The sequence below is a fragment of the Dasypus novemcinctus genome, chromosome 12 (assembly GCF_030445035.2).
Source record: "Dasypus novemcinctus isolate mDasNov1 chromosome 12, mDasNov1.1.hap2, whole genome shotgun sequence".
NCBI lineage: Eukaryota > Metazoa > Chordata > Mammalia > Cingulata > Dasypodidae > Dasypus > Dasypus novemcinctus.
This window is the reverse complement of record NC_080684.1, coordinates 97,908,550-97,932,385: the sequence shown is the minus strand read 5'-3', so window position 1 is coordinate 97,932,385 and position 23,836 is coordinate 97,908,550. Positions and strand designations below refer to the sequence as shown.

At 58.8% G+C, this 23,836-nt stretch overlaps 3 protein-coding genes and 1 long non-coding RNA gene across 4 annotated transcripts; 1 reads left to right on the top strand and 3 right to left on the bottom strand.

Annotated features, from left to right (window-relative positions):
* GALR3 (galanin receptor 3) lies at window positions 1–1,725 on the bottom strand. Its single transcript, XM_058309132.1, has 2 exons — window positions 1,367–1,725; window positions 1–745 (listed from the first exon to the last, which is right to left on the bottom strand). The coding sequence occupies exons 1-2, from the start codon at window positions 1,723–1,725 to the stop codon at window positions 1–3; spliced, it is 1,104 nt and encodes a 367-aa protein (XP_058165115.1).
* A 4,077-nt stretch (window positions 1,726–5,802) lies between these two features.
* On the bottom strand, window positions 5,803–12,530 carry GCAT (glycine C-acetyltransferase). Its single transcript, XM_004451601.4, has 9 exons — window positions 12,283–12,530; window positions 9,926–10,056; window positions 8,704–8,805; window positions 8,199–8,345; window positions 7,517–7,671; window positions 7,308–7,390; window positions 6,935–7,106; window positions 6,362–6,483; window positions 5,803–6,086 (listed from the first exon to the last, which is right to left on the bottom strand). The coding sequence occupies exons 1-9, from the start codon at window positions 12,476–12,478 to the stop codon at window positions 5,935–5,937; spliced, it is 1,260 nt and encodes a 419-aa protein (XP_004451658.1). The 5' UTR covers window positions 12,479–12,530; the 3' UTR covers window positions 5,803–5,934.
* A 549-nt stretch (window positions 12,531–13,079) lies between these two features.
* H1-0 (H1.0 linker histone) lies at window positions 13,080–15,264 on the bottom strand. Its single transcript, XM_004451602.4, has one exon. It carries the CDS (start codon window positions 15,247–15,249, stop codon window positions 14,260–14,262), a length of 990 nt encoding a protein of 329 aa, XP_004451659.2. The 5' UTR covers window positions 15,250–15,264; the 3' UTR covers window positions 13,080–14,259.
* A 4,225-nt stretch (window positions 15,265–19,489) lies between these two features.
* LOC131280655 (uncharacterized) lies at window positions 19,490–21,169 on the top strand. Its single transcript, XR_009188361.2, has 2 exons — window positions 19,490–19,716; window positions 19,921–21,169. It is a non-coding gene; the product is annotated as an uncharacterized lncRNA (long non-coding RNA).
* Window positions 21,170–23,836: the final 2,667 nt, after the last annotated feature.

Below are 23,836 nucleotides of genomic sequence, written 5' to 3'. Positions count from 1 at the left end.
TTAATCCTTTCCCAGCGCCCACCGGGCTCGCCCTGGCCCCGCGCGGCGCGCCGCCGCCTCCTCCGCGGGGGGCCCGTCCCAGCCGCCGCCCGCCCGCGGCCTCGCGCGAGGCGGGACGTCTCCGGGCCCGGAGGGCGCGGGGCGGACGCGGCGGCGGCCCCGGCGGCGGCGGCGGCCGCAGGGCCACAGGCGGCGGAGGCGCGCGCGGAAGTGGCGCGAGGCGAGCGCGTAGACGAGCGGGTTGAGGCAGGAGTTGGCGTAGGCCAGGCAGTGCGAGGCCAGGCGGCAGGCGTAGGTGGCGGGGCTGAAGGCGAAGCGGCCGTACCAGAAGCAGAGGATGAGCGCGTGGTGCGGGCCCCAGCAGAGCGCGAAGAGCGCCGCCACCGCCAGCATGGCGCGCCCCGCGCGGCCCGCCGCCCGCCGCCGCGCCCCGGCCGCCGCCGCCGCGCCCGCGGGGCCCACGGCCGTCCACAGGAAGCGCAGCGTGCGCGCGTACGCCAGGCTCACCACGGCCACGGGCAGCAGGTAGCCGGCGGCGAAGGTGGCCACGTCGAGGGCGCGCCGGCGCGCGTCCTCCCAGGCGGGCACGCAGAGCTCGAGCGCGCCGTAGCGCACCGTGCCGTAGTAGCTGAGGTAGGGCGCGGAGAAGAGCGCCGCCAGCAGCCACACCAGGCCCACGGCGGCGCGCGCGCGGCGCGGGGTGCGCAGGGCCCGCGAGCGCAGCGGGTGCCGCAGGGCCAGGTACCTGGGGGCGGGCGCCGGGTCAGCGCGGGGTCCGTCTCCCCGCTCCCCAGCTCGGCGCAGGGCCAGGGCGGGGACACCCGATGCTGCCTGTACCTCGATTTCCTGGTCTTAAAAGTGTGTGTGCGGGGGCAGTGGGGGGAGAGGGCACCCCCTGCTTCCCGGGGTTGCTGCGAGGATTCAATTAAGGCGCTAGCCCGGGCTGAGTCTGTGACAGGTGTTATCTATTTCACATGGGAGGAATGAATGATTTCTTCAAGGTCAAAGTCTGGGGAGAGAACGGGATCACTCCAAGCTTCAAGCCGCGGAAGCAGGTGTGAGCGCAACCTGGGCCGGGCCTGGGCAGTAAGAACTTACCTGGTGGATAAAATCTTGAGTTCCCTTTGTCATTCATTTCACACTTCCAGAACACCTACTAAGTGTCAGGCCCTGTGCTGATACTTGGGAGACAGATGCCCTGGCGGAGCAGTGGAGCCCCGCAGGTGCCCAGGAGCTGTTTGGTAGCAGCCAGACGGCTGTCCCTGCCTGTCCCCCTCCCTCTCCTGTCTCCCATCCTTTGCTTCCTAAGGCCAAGGAGAACCTCTGCAGGTCCGCCCTCCCCAGCCCAGGCCGGGCCACAGCGCACCTGTCCACGGAGACGGCAGCCAGCGTGAAGCTGCTGGCGTACATGGTGAGGTAGATGAGCAGGTGCACGGCCTTGCAGATGAGGGCCCCAAAGAGCCAGGCGTCCAGCGTGTAGATGGCGGCCTGGAAGGGCACGCAGCACAGGATGAAGCACAGGTCGGCCACGGCCAGGTTGAGGATGAAGAGATCCGTGGCGCTGCCCGGCTCCTGCCAGGCCCCCAGGCCCGGCTGCAGGAGCACCGCCAGCACCAGCCCGTTGCCCACCGTGCCCAGCAGGAAGATGAGAGCAAAGACCACAGGCACTGCCACGGCCCCCACGGCCCCCGGGCTGTCCAGTGAACTGTTCTGGGCATCGGCCATCTCCCCATCAGATGGGCACCTAGAGAAGAGAAGCTGGGGTCCTCAGACAGGAGCCCCCAGTTCTGGTCCCTGGACCCGGGGGGTCTAGTTCCTCCAGCCTGGGCCTGACCTGACGTCCTGGGCTGGAAGTTTATGTGGGGTGGGGAGACAGAGGCGAAAAGTCACTGAGCCCCTGGCACAGTCTCATGGTAGTGGAGGGTGGGGGGGTGGTGGTCTGATTAGGCCGTGGTGGACACCTGTACTCTGTGAGGCGGATGAAGACACGTGTAGGGGGAGGACATGGGAGATTCAGGGAAGGGTTAGCCCCAACCTCCATCTGGAATGTTTCCCAGACTTCTTGATGGGGATCTAAAGCTCAGGAGAGAGCCTTGTATGGAGGATAAGGACCTTCCCCTGACTATGAACTGTAGAGCGTGGGTGGCATCCCCCAGTCATTGGAGATAGCCGAGCCTGGTGAGAGCCCTGCAGCAGCCCAGCTGGGAGAACCAGACAGATCACTGCACCCTGTTTGCACATGAGGACGCTGAGGCTGAGAGGGGACGGGGGAGTCCAAGGCCACACTTTGAGTGGTATCCTGACTTCCAGGCTGGAGTGTATGCCCCAGAACCTGGACCAGGTGGTGTCTCTGACAACCTGTGTGCGAGTGTGTAAGCAAGCTGTGCCTGTCCTCACCCCTGCCACACCCCACATCCCACATCAGCCACTCCCTGTGGGGTCCTCCTGGGTCCCTAGGACCTCCAGGGAAGTGGGAACGGGGTGGGGGAGCAGGCAGGGAGAAGGGAAGAAAGGTAACACCTGCCCCCACCCCAGCGTCCAGCATGCAGCAGGCTCCTGCAGCCCGCGACGGGCAGCACCCACCTCAACCCTGGGCACTGGGCCCCTGCTTGGTCCTGGGTGAAGCAGCCAGCCTGGGGCTGCCTCCTGGCTCGGCGGCTGCCTCTTGGTGCCTCCTTGCAGGTATAGGTCTGCCTACTTCTTCCTCTTCTCCTGTAAGGTCCCCTCTCCTCTGCCTGGCAGGACTTGGGTACTCCCTTTGGAGTAGCCACTGGCCACCTCCTCTTTAGTCCCAGATTTCTCCCGAAGTGGCATGCTCATCTGCCTGGCTCCTCTGTGCCTCTCTGCACTGCTGCTGCCTTGTCCTCTCACAGCAGCAGCAGCAGCAGCGAGTAACTCATTGATCCAGCTTTGTAGTTAACCCCTCCGTGCCCAGGACCCAGCCCATTCCTGACACTCCACGAAACTGTGGCCTGGCCAGGTGACTCCACCCCCATCTTCTCTCCTCCCTGCTTCAAGCAGGACTCCAATTCCAGCTTGGAAAGGATTTCCTAGTCTTGGATGGGGTGTTCCAGGCGGGGAAACCAGAAACCCCTTTTTGCAATACCTCTCTCCACCCTCACCAGGCCCTGAGAATCCCAAGAGCCATCTGCCTCCCTAAGCTTGTTCTAGGGGTACAGGCTAGCTGGAGACTGGAGGGTTTATGCGCCTGTTCGAAGAGGCTGGCTAGTGAAGGTTCCAGAGCAGGTTCATGGTGTGCCCATTTATTTTGTAGAAAGGTTAATGTGGCCAGCAATGACAAAGATGGACAAGAGGTACAGACATTTTTTGAGTGACCTGTTAGGAACTTCGTGTTTAGGCAAGAGCCAGAGAGACTAATAGGCCTCCATGAAAGGATGCATGATTCGGTCATGGGTTTCTGGCCTGACTCCTTGGAGAAGGAATGGGCCACAGGGCCAAATGCTTCCAGAAGGCTGGAGAAGCTAGTGCCTTGGGAGTCAGGGTGCATTGGATTTCGATCGCAACTGGATTGGAGGAGGTTGTTGGTAACCGGGACAAGTGCAGCCGGGGCAGCAGCCAGTCTGCCATGAGTCAAGAAGGGTGAGAGAAGTGGAGGCCATGAAGGTAGAGTCTTTCTAGAAACTGGAGACGTATGAAGGGGAAATCTATGAAAAGGGCGAGGGAAGCAGTGGGGTGAGGAGAGGCGAACCGGCCAGGACCTGGATTCAAGGCCCTGAGGAGCTGTGAAGAGACCTGAGAGCCAGCTCCTTGCAAGCCCTGGGGGTTCTCAGCACGGCGCAGCCAGGCAGCTCCAAAGCATGTGCCGCCCCACCCCAGGTGCAAAGAATCCCCCAATTTTTGGAAGCAGGACTTGCTGAAGATTTTAGAAATCAGACTTGGACTCTCCCAAATCAAATTCAGAACCATCAGGATTGAATTAAGGAATCAGAACAGGAGAATCTTATGACTCCTGAATAATGGAATTAAAGGATTTTAACCAGTTAGGACTCGCAGGAGCCGGGACCCAGGAATGTGGCATTCCAAAGCCCTGGAACGGGCTGGATCTCTCTCATATTGTCTTCCCTCCCCCAACCCCAAATGCACAAGGGTGTGCTGATGTGACAGTGGAGACGGAGAGAGAGGACCGTGATGACCACCCAGGAGCCTGGTCACAGGACCCGTCGTGCCCCTGCTGCCACCTCCTCCCCTTCCTCCTGCTGCTGCTCTTGGCCACTGCCCTGAACCCCGCACCAGACAGGGTGTGGACGGCACGCCCTGGGGAGAGGAAGCATGGCTGATCCGCACCAGCCCTTGCCTCGAGGCCCTACCGCCTGTAGCAGACACCTACCAGTGTGCACCAGCACTTGCACCTATGATGCCTGCTACGCCTGCTGGGTGTCTCCCTGTTGTAGGGCAGTGCGCCCTGGCCATCGCAGCGCCGCATGCCGCGCGCTACCGCGGCACGCTGACCCAGGAGGCTGTGGAGCTGCTGGAAGCGGCTGTGGCGCACTGAGCCGCTCCTTGGTGGCCTTGGCCTCCTGTCGGCCTGGGTGGACCTGGGCCCGGTCTGCTGGTCCCCTTGGGTACCCACGCCAACTGCACCATGTCACCCTGTGGCAAGCACACATGCCCAGCTGCTGGCCTGGCACTGGGCTGAGCCTGGGACTGGACCCAGGCCGTGAGCGCCGCCTGCGCCAGATGCCCTCCGTGTGGCCGTGAGGTATGCAAGGCTTCGTGCCGCTGATGTGGCCACAGTTGCATCCCACTGGGCTCCTGGCCTCCAGCCTCAATCTTCCCCCAATCTCAGAATCCCAGCTTTAAGATCCTGCAGGGTTCAGCTGGCCAAAGGGATGGGCTAGGCACGTGGGTGCCAGGGCCACGGGCCTAAGAAGGCCCTCCTCACCCCCTGCCCCCACCCCAGCAAACCACGAGCTTCCGAGGCCAGAACACACCAAGGCTGGATGCCCACGAGACTGAGCGGGGAGGGAAACGAGGGTCCGCTCCTCCCACGGCGCCTGCGGAGAGACCAAGGCAGCGACAGTGGGGAAGGAATTGGCTCCTCTGGCCGGGGAGCAGGGGAGCGGTGAGCCGTGGAGGGGCAGTTGGACAGGGCCTTGGCACCAAATCGGCCCTCCAGGCAGGCGGGCAGGCAGGGTGCCTCAGAGGCAGCCACCCAAGGCCTCAAGTCTGGAGGGAGGGGGGGACGAGGCGGCTTCAAACAACCTGGCCGGAGCCTGAGCGCGCTGCGCCCCCTGGCGGCTAACGTCAGGCCAGCAGGCCTTGGGATGGAAGTGTCCAGATCATGATGTAATTCCGGCTCTTGGTACAGTGGGGCCAAATGAAGTACACAGGGGATGGGGCCTGCCCAAAGCCGTAGAGTCGGCCTCAAACCCAGGGTTCCAGGCTTTCTGGAGTCTCTCCAGTGGTGGCCCACATTCTGGGTCCCTGTTCTTTTGGGGCTTGAATCCTGTCCCTCCTCCCCTTCTTATCTGCGCAGCTGCAGAAAATCCTTTGGATGGGGAGTGGAGAATGAGGTGTTCACCAAGGCCAGACTTGGGGGCCTGCAGGTAGGGGGTGGTGGCATGGGAACGGACCTGCAGGGCGGGTGCTCAGCTGCCCTTCGCAGCGGCACAGAAGCCAATGGAGCCCAGCAATGGCCCCTGACTGTCTCCCAGCTGCCCAGGTCCGTGGCAGAGCAGGTCAGCTGAGACCCACTAGAGGCCTCAGCGCCCCAGCTCCTCCCTGAATCGTCAACTGACCGCAGGCCTGGGCCTGCCCAGAGAGAATAAAGGAGACCAGAGCTTTACAGACAACCTTCCCGCTCTTGTTTCAGCCGCTCACGGCCACGGTCACAGGCTGCAGCCCCACCCAAGGACTTGGATTCAGAGCTCAGAGGCTCGGGCCTGGGCCGTGGGGGAGGGAGGTGACCAGGGCTCAGGGCAGCGCCCCGTGCAGCCGGCCCACCTCCATGAAGGCCTCCACGCAGCGGTCGATGTCCTCCTCGCTGTGCACTGCCGAGATCTGGACCCGGATCCGGGCCTTGCCTTTGGGGACCACGGGGTAGCTGAACCCGATGACGAAGATGCCTGGCAAGGGAGGGAGAGTCATCCTGGGGCTCGCCTAGGGCCAGACAGGTTTTGGGGGCGTGACAGCTAGCTCCCACTTTCCTGAGGCACACAGAGGGCAAGGGCTAGACATGGGACAGACTCATGGCTGGGGGCTCTCAAGCCTGGGGAGACCGGTGCTCCAGGCAGGGTAGGAGGTGGGGGCGAGGGGGCGCCCTCCTTTTCCTCTCAGGACCTGCAGACCCTCTTTGTCCTGGAGCCCTGCCAGGTGGCCCCACCTGTCTGCTGCCCCTTACCTCTCTTCAGCATGTCATCCGCCATGCTAGAGGCCAGTCGTGCGTCACCCAGCATCACAGGGCAGATGGGGTGATTGGCTCCGGAAACGGTGAAGCCCGCAGCCTCCATCTTACTGCGGAACCTGTGGGCACGAGCTGGGTGTCGCGGGCGGTGGGGGCTGGGGGTTTCCTCACCTGCTCCTGAAGGGCAGATGGCTCAAGATGCGTGCCCAAGTCTTGCAGGACGGACCGACGAAGACAGAAATGCCAGACCCAGAAAGGCAGATGAGGAGCCCGACAGAGGGAAAGACAGACAGACCAAAAAGAAAGGACTGCAAAGGAGGGAGTCAGAATCCTTTGTAGAGAAATGGATCCAGAGATGGAAGGAGGAGACAGGGATGGAGAAAAGAGGGAGGTGCGCAAGCCTGCAGCCTTTGGCTAAGAGTTCCCAGGGCAGCCTGGGAGGGGGGTGGGGGTGGGGGTGGGAGTGGAGTCGGGGGATGGGCAGAGGCAAACCCCGAGGCTTGATGCTCACAGGCTCAAGCCCGCATCACCTCCCTATCCCAGCCTGCCCCATCCCTGCCCAGGACGCACCGCTGGGTCTTGGCGGCCATAGACTGGATGATGGCGTTGCTCTCCAGGAGCAGGTCCAGGGCCTTGGAGGCGCAGCCAACGACAGCAGGTGGCAGGCTGTTGGAGAAGAGGTAGGGCCGAGCACGCTGCCGTAGCAGGGCCACCAGGGGCCCCGGCCCTGTCGTGTAGCCCCCTGAGAACAAAAGAAGAGGTGTGGTCAGAGAGCCAGGAGCCAGAGCCTACCCCAAACCCCTCCTGCCCGCCTCAGAGCCCAGTCCAGTCCATGCTGCCCTCTTCTCTGCAGCCCCAGGACTCCTCTCCCTTCCTTCCCAGAGGCCCTCCAGGGCCCTGCCTGGGGATAAAGGGGACCCCAGGGGCATGACCCTGCAGGCACCTGATGCTCCACCCAGTGCCTTCCCGAGGGTGGAGTTGATGATGGTGACCTGGTCCCTCACGCCCAGCAGCTCATCCGTGCCCCTGCAAGGGAAGCCACCACTGCTGCCACTGGCCGCCTGGGAGCCCTGGGATCATGAGTTGGGGTGATGGCCTTGTGGTTACCCATCCGCCCTCAGAGGTCCCACCCCAGGGGCCACGTGCTCCCACCGTCCTGTGGGCCCCAGGAAGCCAGTGGCGTGGCATTCATCCACAAAGACCAGGGCGCCGTATCGAGAGGCAAGTTGGCAGATCTCCCGCAGGGGCGCGATGTCACCGTCCATGGAGAAGGCTCCGTCAGTGGCCACCAGGCGCAGCCGATGCTTCTGCAGGGGAGACACAGGCAGGTTGCGGCTGGCATTGCCAGCTGGGCAACGCCCCCCTTTGTGCTGCTTGGGGCTCTAAGAGCTCACCTCACCCAGTGCCAGCCACAGAGGTGGACACAGGGGCATTGCTTCCTTGGGACTAGAACATCCTGTGTCCCCCATCTGCACTTCTCTGAGCCTTACTCACCTCTTTCAGGGTAATGTGCTACCACATTTACCCTGGCGCAGTAGGAATGGTTATATTCTCCTGGGCAAGCCAGCAGAGGTAGGGTAGGGTAGGGCCAGGTCCTAGCCATATGCCAGCCTTCCTCTTAGGCCTCGCCGGGGGCCTGGCACCACTGGCACTTGCTAAAACTCAAGGCAGCATGGTGTGATGGAATAAGCAGAGCTTTGGGTTAGAGGGATCTGGGTTCGAATGGTGACTGTTTTGGACTCCCAGGCGGCTGGACTGTGAGTGAGCAGTCAGCCTTACTTCCTTCACTGGGGAGGTCAAGGACTTGCCCCCAAGCCCCTGGGCCTCGCCCCACCTGAGCCTCCTGGAGCTTGGCCTCCAGGTCGGCCATGTCCAGGTGACGGTAGCGGTACTTGTGGGCCTTGCACAGACGGATGCCATCGATGATGGAGGCGTGGTTCAGCTCGTCTGACAGGACTGCATCTTCCGGGGTCAGCAACGCCTGGGGGCAGCAGCTCAGGCAAAGCCATTACCCGACCAGCCTGGGGCTCTTCTCTCCTACTCCCCCCCCAGCTCCCCTGTGACTCGCCCTGAGTCAACATTTCACCTCGAGCCAGGGTATTCCTCTGGGCCGGGAGATAAGGTGCCCTCTGCCCCTGTCTGGGGCCCTGGGGCTCTGGCTCTATGGAGAGCAGGGAGGAGTATCTTTGGTGAGTGCCAGCCTTCTTCCTCCCTGGTCCCAGTGGGCACAGGAGCCTCCAGGCATGGTACTGGCAGCCTGCCAGGTTCCCCTATTGTCCACCCCCAATTCTTCTACAGCTCAGCGGGCCCCACCAGCGCCCACCCCGGCCTCCACACACCTCGAAGAGGCCGGCGTTGGCATCGAAACAGCTGGGATAGAGGATGGCATCCTCCCGCTGATGGAAGTGGGCTATCTTTGTTTCCAGGTTCTTGTGGATGCTCTAACGAAAGCGAGTAAGACAGGTGTTCTTGCTGGGGAGCCAGCCAGGACAAGCCAAGGGGGACTGAGGCTTAGAGGGCCACAGACAGAGCCCAGAAGGGCTGGCCAGCAGCCTCGCTGATCCCTTCTCTCTGCACCACAAGACTCCCCCAGAGCCAACAGGAATCTGGCAGGTGATTCCCACCGAGGACTGAGGGACCCGCTAGGTTTCCCTTCCAGGCTGGACCCTGGTTCTGTAAGGGCCGCCTAAAGGCAGAGATAGCAAGACTGCTGGGGAAGGAAGATGTCTTCCTGATGTTAAACCAAGTACCTTATTTTGGTTGTTTAACGGCAAAGAATAGGACTATGTAAGTAACTCCGTGTTCATTTGGGCTTCCAATCCTTAGATTTCAAAGTTGTTCAGTCTAGGGGAGGATTCTATTGAAAGTGCTCTGGTGGGGGGCAGGAGTTCTACCTCTTGACATTCCTTTCATCCTCCCCTTTTTGAAAGGTCAAGAGCGAGAACTCTGGAGCCGGGTCACCTGGGTTCAGATCCACCACAACAGGCTGTGTGGCCCTGGCCAAGTCACTTAACCTCTCTGGGCCTTAGTGTCCTCATCTCTCAAGTGGGGATGAGAACGGCATCTATTACAGAGATTGTTAAGGGGATTAATCAACTAATATTTATAATGGGCTCAAAGCAGAACCCATCACACTGTGAACGCCACGTAAGCTTCATGTCAAACATTTAAAAATAATCACCAGCACTTACTGCGCACTACCATTTACCCAATACCACTCTAAGCACTTTTATGGGTATTACAGTAACGGAGATAATAAAGAGGAGACCTGCAAACGGAGCCCAGTCTCAACCTTTGCCTTCCACCTGTCCTCTCACATAGGGTGTCAGGTGTGAGAAACTGTGTTCTGCAGATGGGGAAATGGACGCTCACAGAGGTTATCAGCCTCTCAGAAATGGAGGCCTGAATGCAGCCTTTCCCCCAGGGAACTCTGGGCTAAGAGCGGGCACAGAGTGCCAGAAGAGCGGAGCTGGCTAAACCAGCTGATGGTGGGAAGTGAACCACTGGGGTCAGTGCCCAGCCTCGGGGGCAATGTGTCCACCCTCTACCCCACCCCTGTACCTGGGTCCCGCAGATGAAGCGGACAGAGCTGAGGCCGGCTCCAAACTCCTCCAGGGCCTGCACCCCAGCCTGGATCACCTCGGGGTGGCTGCTCAGACCCAGGTAGTTGTTGGCACAGAAGTTAAGGATTCCTGAGGTAGGGAAGAGGAGAGGGACACAGCAGCTCGGAGCAAGGAAGCCCCTGGAAAGACATCAGTGCAGGCCCTGGGGACGCAGAGATGGAAGGACCCAAATTCCCCCTAGAGGAGGCAACCACAGCCCAGGATGATCTGTACTGGGGCAGAGGCCAGGTTGGAGAGGGGGACCCTGGGAGGCCCCAAATCCAACAGCATCAGGAGAGGGAGGGTCAGGACAGGACACTCTCAGTACTGCACCCTGAAGGACGTTTCTGCCCTCGCTTTTTCTTTTCTTTTTTTTCTGTTTTAGGTTTACTTCTGAGTTGCAAAGATTATTTCCCCTTCCCCATGTTTTTAGAATTTCCTGTATTCCCCTACTCAAACTTGGCTGCCACAACCAGATGGAAAGTGTGAGGACCTTCTTTTCCTTGCCTGTGTCGGGGAAACCTTAGCAGCAGACATTACCTGCTCCAGGGCTGTCAGAGAGGCCCGCCCTGCTTTGAATCACGTGCCACCCAAGGAGGAACCTTCCTTACAGGCTTTTCCTCTGGGCCTCAGTTTCCTCGTGGGTGAGAGAAGATGCTGGTTTGGTTCTCAAATACCACACAGTTGGCTTTGTTACCTGGCAGAGAATCGCACCCCCAAAGAGGGTGCTCTGAGGCCCTGAACCATAAAGCCCAGTGTGAACACGGCTGGCCCGAGGAGGAAGCAGCCCAAGGAGGGGCAGAAACGGGACGGAAACCTGGGTCTCCCAATCCCATCTTTCAACCTCTCCAAGCTTTCCCTGGGAAAGCTGCAGCAGGCAGGGTTTCTTGGGACCTCCATTTTACAGATGAGGTAAGAAGGCAAGTTAGGGGACTGTGTTTATAATCAGCACCCACCTGGGGCCTGGCCCAGGCAAGATGGGGAAGTGACCACTGGTCACACAGACAGGAGGGGCCTAATGTCATCCTGTATTTCCTGCAGCAGCCCTCAAGCCCCTTGCTCACTGTGGCTTTGGCCAGTATTTCAGCCTCTAGCCAGTAAGCTGACCTTCCAGCTCCGATGTCCCATGGCACTGCCTGGAGCTAGCTAGCTGGGGGCTTTTGGGCATGTCACTTCGCATCTGAGCTTCAGCTTCTTTATTTGAAAAATGGGATTAGTCATTCCCACTTTGGAGGTTCGTAAGAGTCCACATGCAGCAACTAGCAGACACTGAGCAAGCAGCCGCCCGAGAAAGGCGGGTTTTCTTGCTGCTGTCTTTCTCAAAGCAGCATCCTGGGAGCCAGCTGTATCTCTCTCTCTCTTTTTGGCAGGCAACCCAGAATACTTTATTAATCCAATTTGGATATAACAGTTGTTAAATAACTTTCTTAGTTGTGGCAAAAGTTAAAAAGCCTCTAGTAGTATCCGTGTTTATTGATCCTTCTTAGGTCACATGACAATAAATACCTATGAATTCAGTGATGGCAGTAAAAGCTGTTTATTCTAAATATCCCCACACTATCTGATCAAACATGAAAAAACAAATCCCTGCCCCTCCCCACACACCCTAGTTCTAAGATTTGTGTCATGCCTTTCTGCAATCCTTAGACTAGAGGTCACAAGCTAGAGTGATCAACTGTCTCGAGGGGTTCCTTGGAACACTGGATTTTCAGTGCTAAAACTAGAACAACACAAGGCAAACTAGGATGGACGACCAACTTATCAACTCAAATGCCTTCAAGAGTCAAGTGAGTGGGTAACTAATAGCAGTGAGTAGAGCGTGTAGATGGGGAAAAGCAAAGCACATACCCCAGTCTAAAAGGTCATGTTCATTTCCTTCTTTGGCTTAGGAAAGTTACCCAAACCTATGCCAACTTAACATTTCATCCAGTTCTCTGGTATTTAATGTAAAGCACCCATGCCATAATACCGCCATGTGGACTCTTGTCTGAAAAACCCAAGCAGATCCATAAAGATTTTATTTGCAGCTGTCTCTCTCTTCGACCTTCCCAGGGGGCTGGGTCTCAGCCCAGTCCAGCCCTCTGGGCCGAAAAGGTGCACCAAGGACAAGTCACCAGCCTCCCTCCAAACGGGTTTAACCAGGTTATAGATAACACTGGGGAGCCATAAAGTCTGCCTGACGGACAGGAAGGGGAACAGCGGCCGCGTGTGGGGGTGCTGTCCCCTCCCTCCCTCCAGAGCCCGCCCTCCGGCGCAAGCCCCAGAAGGTCCGCAAACGCCCCGCCACGTCCGACCACTCCCGGAAGGAGAAGTTACCTCTGGAAGTGCCGTCCACGTGGATGTGCGGGCCCTGCCGAGACGTGATGACCCGCTCGCTCTTCCAGGTGCCGGCCCCGCGGATCCCTTCCAGCTCCCCCTCCAGGATGCCGCGCAGCTGGGCCAGCGCCGAGTGCGCACGGCGGCCGCGGGGGACCCCCGAGAACACAGCCCGCCAGACGCCGCCAGCCCGCATCGCGCCCGCCCGGCCCCAGCGCGCCCGCCTGCGGGGTAGGCCTGCCCAGCCCCGGCCGCTCACGTGGCCAGGGGCCGGGCCCAGGGAGCCAATAGGAGCCGGAGGGCCTCGGTTAAAGGGACAGAGGAAGAAAAGTGGATTGACTTGTAAATTAAGACCCGAGAGGCCCGGAGGGGGTGGGCCGGCGGGGCGGAGGAAGTCGCTCCCGGGCGCAGCCCGCCAAGCCCCTTCCCTCTTCCCTTTCGGGCAGATAGACCCACCTCTCAGGAGGAAAGGGGTGCCCTCTGGACTCCAAAGGCAGAAGCCCGGAAGAACAGACAGAGGTACGTCCTGCTCCCTCCTGAGGTTTCCTGGCTTCTGTCGCTCTTGGAACCCTTTCCCCGTCCTCAGAGGCAAAGGTCCCCAAATGCTCCCCCCCCACCCCCAAGTACCCGCCTGCCCTGGGCTCTCCTCCAGCCTTAAAAGTGAGAAAATTCACTGATCAAGGTTTTTTCCTTTTCCAATTTTATTTTAAAGTCTTAAAATTACAAAGACAGCAAATTCTTGCTAGCACAAATAACACTTATACCAAAAAAAAAAAAAAAAAAGGAAAATAATGCAATTTGCGCGTTCCTTATTTTATTAAAAATAAAACAACTGTACAGTTTTTTCTCCCAGCTCCCGAGTGTGAAACTTAAGTACTAGTCCTAAATATGTATCTATACATATACACACACATACACGCACAGTTCTAGTTCTGTAAAACTACTTAGCAAATTCAAAATTGACTGCAATAAATCTTACCATCCACTCCTTCCCTACCCACTGCTCCCTCCCCCGTCTCTAACTACTTATAAAAGTCTCAGAAGTAAAAAGAGGTCAAGAGGTTTCTCTGTGGCTACCTAGGGCTCCCCACCAGACCATGAAGCAAAGCCACCTCTGCACAGGAGGAAACAGGCACACACAAAATAAAAAACCTGGGGGAACAGGGGAAAAAAATCCTCCCACATACAATCCACCAGTTGTGTTGAAGAACCCAAGTTTGAAAGGGGCACACTGAGGCACTTGGTTGATTGGCTTCCCTCCCTCATCCTCAAAGTTTCCACTCCCCTTAACATGACTTATGTGACACAGAACCACAAAGGCCCCTGATGGCTAGGTCCCAGCTGAGAAGAGCCACAGCTTCTTCCACCAGCTGTCACTTTGAGCCCCCCCCCTCCCTTCTCCTAAGACAATAGAAAGGCCCCAAGATCAGACTCAACACAAGTGACTGGGACCCCTTTCTGCTCATTAACGGGAGGTGAAAATCAGGCCAGTTTTCTCCACCACCCCTCCTTTGCCATCCAGCTGCAGCCACCCTTCTTCCTGCCAAAGGTTTTGGGTTTCTCACAAGGTATGCCCAAATTAAGGAAACCTCACAACCCCTGAATTCCCTCTCCTCGAGCCATAACAAGCTGCCTTGCCCCTTTGCTTCGTCCCCAGCATAGCAAACCAACCAACAAAACAAAACACACAAGCCCACCCAAAACCTTAAACCCGTAAGCAGGTTAATAACAAGTGAAAACATAATATAAGTATACTGTCATCATTACAAAGCGGAGATCGGTGGTTGCTGCCCTAACATGATAGCTTAAGGAAAAGGAATTATCTGTACTTTCGGAGGAACCCAAGTTCTGTCTCTTACAAAGTCAAAATAGAAAGGGACAACGGGCTGTAGAAGGGGATCACGAAAGAAGAAAGGCGAAAAGTATCTACAGAAAACGGGAGACAGGAAGGAGTGTCCCTGGGAAAAGACATCATTGTCACTTCTTCTTGCCGGACCTCTTGGCACTGGACTTGGCTTTGGGCTTCACTGGTTTGGCCTTCTTGGGCTTGGACGCCTTGACTGGCTTGGCTTTGACAGTCTTAGGTTTTTTGGTTTTCTTGGGCGCGGCAGCTGGCTTCTTCTTGGCCTTCTTGGCTGGGGTGGCTTTGGGCTTCTTGCTTGGGGCTTTGGAGGCAGACTTCTTGGGCTTGGCTGTCTTCTTTGGCGTGGCCACCTTCTTGACTTCCTTCTTGGTCTTCTTGAAGGCCACCGACCTCTTGGGCTCGTCGCTCTTGGCCAGGCGGAAGGACCCCGAAGCACCCACCCCTTTGGTCTGCTTGAGAACACCGGTGGTAACCAGGCGCTTGATGGACAACTTGATCTGCGAGTCGGCGTTCTCACCCACCTTGTAGTGGCTCTTGATGTACTTCTGGATGGACTGGCGCGAGGAGCCGGCCCGGTTCTTCTCCGCCTGGATGGCAGCCACGATCATGTCTGAATACTTGGGGTGGTCTGTGGACTTCTTGGAGGCCTTGGCCCGCTTGGGCTTGGCCGCAGGGGTGGACGTGGAGTTCTCGGTCATGGTGGCCCTGCCCGGTCCTGGCCTGTTCAAGAAGGCGTCTTCAAAAGGACCAGCCCTTGCGGGAGACTGAGGGAAGCCTAGCTCGGGCTCAGCTCTCGGGCTCCTGACACCGGGGCCAGCCCCGAGTCCGGCTCTCAGGGCTGCGGCCGGGGAGTCGCTCTCTCCTCCGGGGCTCGGGTCGCGGGAAGGCTCGCTGGGCCGGGTCTGCGTGGCCCGGCCCCGCCGCTCCGTCTGCAGGTCTCGGCGCCCGGCGCTGCCTCCGCCTCCTCTGCCTCCTTTTTCCCAGCTCCGCGTCTGGCGCTCGGGCGGCGCATCCGGGTATTTAGCGGCGGCGGGCGGACCGCGGTGAGGACAGGGCTGCTGGCTGCCTGCTCCCGGCCCGGAATGGCGCCGCGCCGCCGCCATCTGTGTTTCTTCCGCCGAGCAAATCCGACCTTTCCCCCCCGCCCGGGCCTCCCCGCGCTCCGCCGCCGCCCGGGGCCGCTGCCCGGCTCCCTGGGCTCCCCCGCCGGGCGCTCCGCCGGCTCGGCCGCCGCTGCCCGCGCCCGCCGCGAGCCCCAAACCGCGCCGAGGGCCGCCGGCGCGCCGGCACATTTCCCCTTTGCGGGGGGCTGGCTCGGCGGCGCCGGGGAGCCCCGGAGCGGTGAACCCCCCGGAGCGAAGCCCGCCCCTGGGGCTAGTCGGGGAGCCCGCTCCCGGCCCGCTGCGGGGTCCCCCAGCCCCGCAGGGCGGCCGGAAAGCGGCCCCAACTAACACACGCGGCCCCGAGCCGGGCGGCTCCCAGGCGGGCCGAGCCGGGACAGGGGGGAGGGGTCGCTCCCCCGGGGCCCGGCCACCTCCCGGGGGTCGCCCCGCCACCCGGCCCCCCGCGCCTCCAGCCCCGCTCCATCCTGGAGCTCCAAGCAAACTTTCTCTGAAAGACTTGGAAGAGCACTTTCAAACTTCGTCCCTTCCCCCTCCTCGGCCGTTTCTCCCCCAGCGCGCCCCCCGACCTCTGCATCGAGGTCCCCCCCCCCCGAGGCCGGATCCCCAATGCTGCCTGGGCCCCTGACGGATGAGGAAGGGGTTTCCGGGGTCGCCTCCCCTCCTCAAAGATCCTACATCTGCCATGAAAGCTCATGGGCAATTCATTTACATGGTCTCCCTCAGCCTGGGAGTTTTGGGGTGTCCGGGGCAGAGCTCGCTGCCCCCAGCCCTGAGACCCAGGCTGGGGGTTCAGCCGCCCTCGTAGGTGCCCTCCAAGCAGAGTGACGGGGGGAGGGTCCACAATGGGCGAGCGACTCCACAGCATCTAACCAGAGACTCCTGCGGACCCCTGGGAGGAGGAGAGGCTGCAGGGCTCTAGGTGTTGGGGAAAGCGGGGCGCTGGGGGAGCGGCCGAAGAGGGGGTCCTGACCTATCCTTGGGAAGCGGGCAGGGTTTCAGGGAGCCGGGCCAGGACCACCGCCATTTTGCGGGGGGGGCGGAGGGGGATGCTGATGCCTTTGTTAAAAATGATCCGTCTTTCCCCGAGCTGCTGGGCCGGTGTAGACGAGGCAGACGTCCCCCTTCGGACCGCCACCGTCTCTAAGGAGTCCCGGGACTTTAGGGGCCCAGGAGCCAACGGAACGGACCCTGGAGTCCCCGGGACCCCTTCTTTACCGCCATCCTCTTACATCCCCGGCCCCATTTGGCGCGGCCCTCCGTGCGGGGTCGGGATTCGGGGATGCTCGCTCCCTGGGCCCCTCCCACAACGCGCCCGCCTCTGCCCCCTAAACGCAGCGGCCCAGCACTCCTCATTTACTCCGGGGGAGTGGGGGCTAGAGCTGCTCAGCAGGACCTACGCGGCTCGGGAAAGGTCCGGGGGCAGACGCCGCGGCGCTGGGGAGGGAGGGGGTGAAGCGGCGGAGGGGTCGTAGCTGGGATGGAGAGGGGGTCCTAATGGACCCCGCAGTCTCGGAGACGGAGGGACTGGGGGAGGGAGCGAGGAAGGGGACTCTGTCCTGCCGGGCTTATCTAGGTGGCACGGGCGGGGAAGGGAAGCGTGAGTGGCCAGGTTAGTTCAAAAGGTCAAGGTTCTTCCTTGGTTGATGTCAGTTACCTCGAAGTTTTCTGACTTGAAAACACGACCTACTGGTGTTCTGTTTTGGTTATTTCCATAGACAATTCTCTGGGTTCCCATTAAGATCTGGACGGGGAAATAGGCGGCAACATAGCTGCCTCCACGTCCTAGAGGCTCCGCGCCGCGCTCCCAGGGACCCGGCACCCCCACCCCCTTCTCAGGTCCCCGCTGATTTAGAATTAAGGACCAAATGAGTCCAATGACGCGATCAATGAATGGTATTCGCACGGCGCAGAGCAGTTGGGAAGTGCTCATCCTCCGCGCCTCCCGCCTGGGGAGGCAGGGAACGTGCCATCACCCCATTTTACCGTGGAGGATGGATGGGCGGGGGGGGGGTGCGGGTGGGAGGCGTGTTGTGAGAGTCGGCTCCCAGGTTTGTATGTCATTTTGTGGGAGCTGTCAGGTCTCGTCTCGGTCCATCCCAGCGACCTGGGAATTCTCTCCCGGAACTGAAGCTAGAATTGGGGGGAGGGGTCGTCTTGAGGTCGCGGGTGCTTCCTAATGGCTGACACCCCTTCTCCCGCCAGGCGGCGGGACTCACCGCCCCTCCCCTTGTTCGGGAGAATTGCGGGGACGCGGACGGGGGCCAGGAAGGGTTCCCGAGGTTGAGGGGGGCAGGACGGGTAAAGGCTGCCTCCGGACGGGCGTGGGCTCGCCTCGCTGCCGCTGCAGGGGCCTGTGGACCCCCCGACTCCGGCCGGGGCGCTCGGGCGTCCCACCCCAGTAGCGGGCTGACTGCAGGATTCCCTCCGCCCCCTTTAACGCGAGGCTCTTAAACACCCCGGGAGCCGCAGGGCTCCGGGCAACTCCTCCTGGGAAATGTAGTCTCCGGCGCCTTGCCCCGCGCTGCGCCCCGGCACCGGGGCCCTGGTGGGCCTCGGAACTGCCCGGCCGGCCAGGCCAGGGGAGGGTCAGGCATGTCGGTCACGTGGGGCTGGAGCCGGCCCAGGCATTCCTGCCGTCCCGCTCTGGGCCCCACTTTTTTCACCTGTCGGAAAGGACCTATACCTCTCTCTGGGGTTGGAGGATGAAGTAAAGCACCATATGGGAAGGTGTGAAAGGCAGCTGGAGGTCAGGGGTGACGTTTTTACTACTGAGTGTGTATGCCTGCGTGTGCGTGAACCTGCGTTTGCTGAGCCCCTAACATACATCCCCATTTTGCCACAGGAGGGACAGGCAAGGCTGAATGACTTGTCCTGAGGCGTCAGCCTGAACCGGGCAGAGGGTGACGGACTCACAAGCCAGTGCTTTTTCCAGGGCGCCAGGTGGTCTCGTGAGGACTTGGCAGCCGTCCGCTCACTCTGGGCTTTGGAATCTCCATTTATTCGCTGAATGTGTGCTGGGCGCTGCTACAGGCACTGGGGAATTCTGGGGAAACAAATAGCAAGCGATAGACTAGGTAAATAAGTGCATTTTATAGTAGGCTGGGAAGTGATCTTGTGAAGAAAAAAATCCATCAGCGTGAGGGGGTGTGGGCGGTGCCGAGAGGAGGTGCTTTGCAATCTTCAATGGGGTGGGCAGAGAGGCTCATCAGGCTGACATTTGAGCGAAGATCTGAAGGTGTTGAGCGGGAAAACTATTCTCACTTTTGGAGGAAGAATGTTCCAAGCAGAGAGAACAGCCAGTGCAAAGGCCCTGAGGCAGGAGCATGCCTGGTATGTTTGAGGAACTTCTAGGAGGCCAGTGTGCTTGGATCAAGGACAACAGTGGGAGGAGGAGAATTACAAAAGGTAGGGGGAGAAAAAGGCCAGGCAGGGGGCAGGTCATGTAGGAGTTTCTGGCCATTGTAGGGTCTAAGTTTTTACTGAGAGTGAGTAGGGAGCCACTGGAGGGTTTTGAGCAGAGGGGGGGTCGAGCTCCAACCCCGTCAACGGGACCACCCTGGCTGCTGTGCAGGTAAGGGCTGCAGAGGGGCAAGGGCAGAGGCAGGGTCAGGAGCGGTGGCAACAATTGCAGCGAGAGAGGGCGTTCTGGCCCAGGGGGCGGCAGTGGAGCTGGTGGGAAGCGGCCAGGTCCCAGATGCGAATCACAGTGAGAGCCGCCAGGGTTACCTGGTAGACCAGAGGTGGGAGAAGAGTCCAGGAGGACCCGGGGTTTGGGGCCTGACCAACCGGAAGACGGCGCTGCTGTCACCTAGGCGGGCAAGGCTGAGGGTGAGGGGTCTGCGGCGGGCGGACCCTCAGGGGGCTCCAGGGCATAGAGGGCTCCAGGTCTGGGTGAGAGCTTGGGGCCTCAGGCGCACGTTTGGGAGTGTCAGCCGAGAGCTGGTGTTTACAGCCCTGAACTGCGCGTGCTGGTCGGTGCAGTGAGAGCAGACTGTGAGGATGAAGGACGGGGCCTGGGGGGCCACCTGAGAACCAGCGAAGGAGAGTGGCGGGGACGAGGGCAGGGCTGGCCCGGCGGCCCTGGGAAGAAGGAGAATGCACCGCGGAGGGGGGCGAGCAGCCAGTCGGGCCAAGCATCAGCGGCCAGGGCCGCGGAGGCCACCGACCGTCCCTGTGGAGCGGCCGTCGCCCTCGCCTGGAGGGTCTCCACCCTCCACCCCCCCCCCCCCCCCGGGGCTCTCGAGCGGGCCCGGGTCCCGGGCTCAGCCCCCAGCTTTCAAGCATCTTTCCTTCAGACAAGAATAGCCAAGAACCTTGGACGCGGGGGGTGGGGAAGGCTTTCCGGAAGAGGAGACGGGGCTGCGCGGGGACAGACGAGTGGGCTGTTGAGTGGCCCCAGCACCACAGCCGACGGGACAGCGTCCTCGAGGGCAAGGCCGTGGGAAGGTAGGTGGGTTTTCTGGGCGGAACTGAGCCCCTGAAGGGGCTGGAGCCAGGGTTCCCCAGACGACCCGGTCGGAGAGGGACCCAGGACTTAGGCGCTGGGCCGAGGGGGCAAAGGGGAGCCGGGGGAGGTTTTTTGCAAGGGAAGGAGTGTGTATGGCCTGATCAGACTGGCATTCTGGAATGGTCTCTGCTGCTGTGTGATAGGTGGAGTGGAGAGGACCAGAGTGACAGAAGGGAGAGAGCGAGGAGGCTGCAGTAGTCCCAGTGGAGCTGGCTGCGGAGGCGTTCCTGAAGCACGTCCTGACGGGGAGAAAGCTGAAGGGCTCTCAGGTGCCAGTGGGGGTGTCAGGATCTGGACTGGGGAGGGGTAAGAGGGCAATTCTGGCCATATGGGGTTGCAGAGTCTGAGGGGCTCCAGGTAGGGGTGTCTGCAGGCAGCTGGACGAGGAGCCAGGGGCTCAGGAGGAAGGGAATTGGAAGGGTCTGCCGTGAAGTCACCCGGCTCCTGGCGAGCTGTCCCAGGGCAAGGGTGGAGAGAGGATCCCACGGAGCAGGAACCTGCCAGAAACACCCGGCAGGTGGGAGGAGAGCCAGGGCCCTCTGGGAAGCCCAGTCAACTGTCAAGGCCAGCCTCTGGCACCTCTTCCAGGAAGCCCTGCTGACTTCCCAGCCTCCCTGCGCTACGACTGCAGCGAGGGCGTCCTGCCTTGTGGTGTAGTATCTGGGCGGTTCAGTGGTTCTCAGCAAGGGCCCGTCTTGCCCCTGCAAGGATGTTTGTCCGTGTCTTGGAGACACTTTTGATTGTCACACCTGGAGACATGCTACTGGCATCTAGTGGCTGAAGGACAGGGATGCTGCCGCGGTGTACAGGGCGGCCCCGCGACAAAGAATTATTTGCCCAAGTCAAGAGTGCTGAGGTGGAGAACCTGGGGGGCCAGGCGTGCCCTGGGGGGCTCCTGCCTTCCTCGACCTTATGCTGAGCCCGGGAGCCTTCCTGTCCAGGATGCTCGGAGGATGCCAGCTGACAACGACACGAGCGTCAGTGTGTGCCTGGCGTCACCTCGTTCACAACTCGTCAACTCTTCCAGCAGTCCTGAGAGGTAGAACCAATCGACGATGGGGAAATTGAAGCAGAGAGTGGGCGGAACTTGCCCAAAGTCACACAGCTAGAGAGTGGCGGAGCTGGATTTCCAAGTCAGCGTGTCTGACAACGAAGCACTTCACCACTTTGGCCTGCTGCTGCTTTTTAAAGAACAGGTGCCAAGGGAAACGAATGAACAGGCGAGGTCTATGGGAGTCCCTCAGACCCTGCGCTCAAGGGACAGAAGTCCTTTAGCACCAACCTGGGACATCTTTCCTTGAGAAATATTGAGAAATACATCAAGTTGATAGGTGATCAGTCACCACTTGTCTTCTGTAAGGGACCCCGATAAAATCTTGTTGAATAAGTGAATGAATTTGCATGTCCCTTCCTGGCAAACAGATTATATTATATATATTACAACAAGGGGAGAAAAATGTCTGTAAACTGCCTAGAGGGAGGGCTCTCTATTTTGAAGATGATGCTCTCTGCTTTCCAAACTTCTTGTAAGATAGAGACATGCCCTGGGGATACCGGTGCCTCTGATGAGGCCTGGGTGTCCTTCAGGGCTCTTGGTTGCAGCCTGAGGAGGGGGAGGGAAAGAATGAGTTACCTAGCGTATTGGATTTTTGAGCGGCTGTAACACACGATCACAACTCGATGGCTTAAAACAAGGCAAATTTGTTCCCATGGGATTCTGGAGATCACAAGTCCCAAATGGGTCCCAGCAGGCTCACATCGAGGTGCTGGCAGGGCTGCTTTCCCTTCTGGAGGCTCGAGGGGAGAACCCGTGTCCTTTTCCAGCTTCTAGAGGCTGGAAGGCTGACCCCCTGCCATCCTCAAAGCAGCGGTGGCTGCCGTCTCTCTGGTTCTGACTCTTTCGCCTCCCCCTTCCCCATTTAAGGAGCCTTGTGATTACCCTGGGCCCACCCATCTCAAGATCGGCTATTAGCAAGCTTTATTCCCCTTTGCCGGTAGTGTAACATATTTACAGATTCTGGGATCAGCATGTGGACATCTTTGGGAGGCATTACTCTACCCCCGCACCCAGGTGCCCACATGAGTAATGGGACAGGGGCTGAGGTCTGTGCCTGAAATTCTCCCATGCCCACCCCGGACCAACTGAGGATGTTTCCGTGTTCAGAAAATCCTGCACTGGGCAGAGAGCTAGAGGCCAGGTGGGCACAGAGGACATTTGTGAAGACCTGTTGGCTGGATGCTGTTAGATGCCAGGTGCCCCCAAATGCCAGTCCCTTTTCAATTTGAAGAGTTTAAGTGACAACTCGCCCACACTGGGGGCAAGGGGCAGCCTGATTCTGGCAGGTCCCAGACAAGGGTGGCCCAGAGCAGAGTGGCCATCCCTCCTGAACAAGGGGTCGCCTGCTGGCCCCTCCTCCCTCCTCCCCTGCCCGGCTCCTTACCCACGGGAGCCTCTGTTCTCCCATCTGCCTCATCCACCTCGCAGAGTGTGACCCGCACACCAAATGGTACAAATCAAAGCTCTGTGGAAGCGCAGGAGAGCCAGCCCGGCAGGAGTTGTGCTGTTCACCTGCTGGGAGCTGGTGTGAGCAGGGCAGGCGTGGGGCTTGCCTCGGGGGGTTCACAGTCCAGCTGGGGACACAGGTGTTGACATCATTTTAATTTGTGATCATGACCAGCGCTAAGAAGGAAAAGAACTGGGGATACAGTAGGGGCGGCAGGTGGGCTTATGTCAGTCAAGTGCCAGGGAAGACCTGGTGGCCTGAGCGAGGACAGCCAGGGGGAGCCTGGTGTGGGGGGCGGTCAGATTGGTGAGCCTGGTCGCAGCACGTGGGGCTTTCAGCCATGGTAAGCGCTTTGCATTTGTTCTAAGTGTAGTGAGAAGCCACTGCAGAATTTTTTTTAATGTAGTAGGAGCATATATATATTTAAAATTATGCAATGTTACACAATATATTTGGTTCATAGTGAAGCAGTCATACAGTATTTGTGCTCTTGTATCTGGCTTGCTTCACTCAACACACCACAGAATTTGAAGCTTCAAATTTTCAGCTTCTTGAAATAAGTAATCCAATTATTTTTAAATAAAAACTTCAATACTTTTAAATACATCTTTTATATAAGAGAATGTATAACATATGTACAATTCTGAAACCAATAATGAACTGAATTTCTGTGCTGCCTTCACTCAAGAAACTTCACCCATCCCTTGGAAGGCCCGTCTGTCTCTCTGTACCCCTTCCTGACCCTTAGTAAGAAGTTATATAAATAATTCCCTGGTCTTTCTTAATTGTTTTACCATAGCTGTACTTACCCAAACAGGAGGTAACTTAGTTTTGCCTGCTTTTGAGCCTTATAAAAATGGAATCATAGTGTTGTTATGTTTTTGTGATTTGCTCCTTTCACTCACTGTTGTGCTTGTGAGGTCTTCCACACTGGTGCATAGAGTGTGGCTCATTTATTTTTGTTGCTATGGCCAGGGTCCCTCCTGTTCTGTAGGGCCTGAAGTTTATACAATTTGGGGGGTCTCTTTAAGGGAAAAAAACTCCATAGAATTCTAATACAATATTAAGTGAAAAGCAAATTTATATTTAGAATGAGAAAAGAACTCACAGCAGACCATAAATTTTTAAAAAGCTAACATATCACAACATCACAAAATGCAGAAATGTAATGGTTAAGGCATGTGCCAGCTTGGCTAGGTTACGGTGTCCAGTCATTTGGTCAAGCAAGCACTGGCCTGATGGTTACTTTGAGGGCATTTTATAGTCAGTTTGCATCTTTGGCTGATTACATCTATAATCAACAAAGGAGATTGCCTTCAGAGATGAGCGGAGTCTCCTGTTCTAATCCTTTGGAGGCTCTAAAGAGAGAACAGAGGATTTCAGCAGTCAGAAAGAGGAGACTTTCTATCTCTGCTTCAGCCAGCCCCGTTCTTCAGGGAAATTCAGTGTCACCTTCATCAAGTTTTCAACTTGCAACTTTCCCTAGAGAATTTGGATTTACCAGTCCCTATGGTTGTGTGAGCCAATCCCTATAATAAATATCTAAAATACACAC

Coding starts and splice junctions, on each gene's coding strand:
- GALR3 (XM_058309132.1), bottom strand. CDS start 1,725: ATGGCCGATGCCCAGAACAGTTCACTGGACAGCCCGGGGGCCGTGGGG. Junction 746..1,366: donor GCTGCCGTCTCCGTGGACAG/GTGCGCTGTGGC, acceptor GCCCGCCCCCAG/GTACCTGGCCCTGCGGCACC.
- GCAT (XM_004451601.4), bottom strand. CDS start 12,478: ATGCGGGCTGGCGGCGTCTGGCGGGCTGTGTTCTCGGGGGTCCCCCGC. Junction 6,484..6,934: donor ATGGCCGCCAAGACCCAGCG/GTGCGTCCTGGG, acceptor TCGTGCCCACAG/GTTCCGCAGTAAGATGGAGG. Junction 6,087..6,361: donor GGATGACATGCTGAAGAGAG/GTAAGGGGCAGC, acceptor CTCCCTTGCCAG/GCATCTTCGTCATCGGGTTC.
- H1-0 (XM_004451602.4), bottom strand. CDS start 15,249: ATGGCGGCGGCGCGGCGCCATTCCGGGCCGGGAGCAGGCAGCCAGCAG.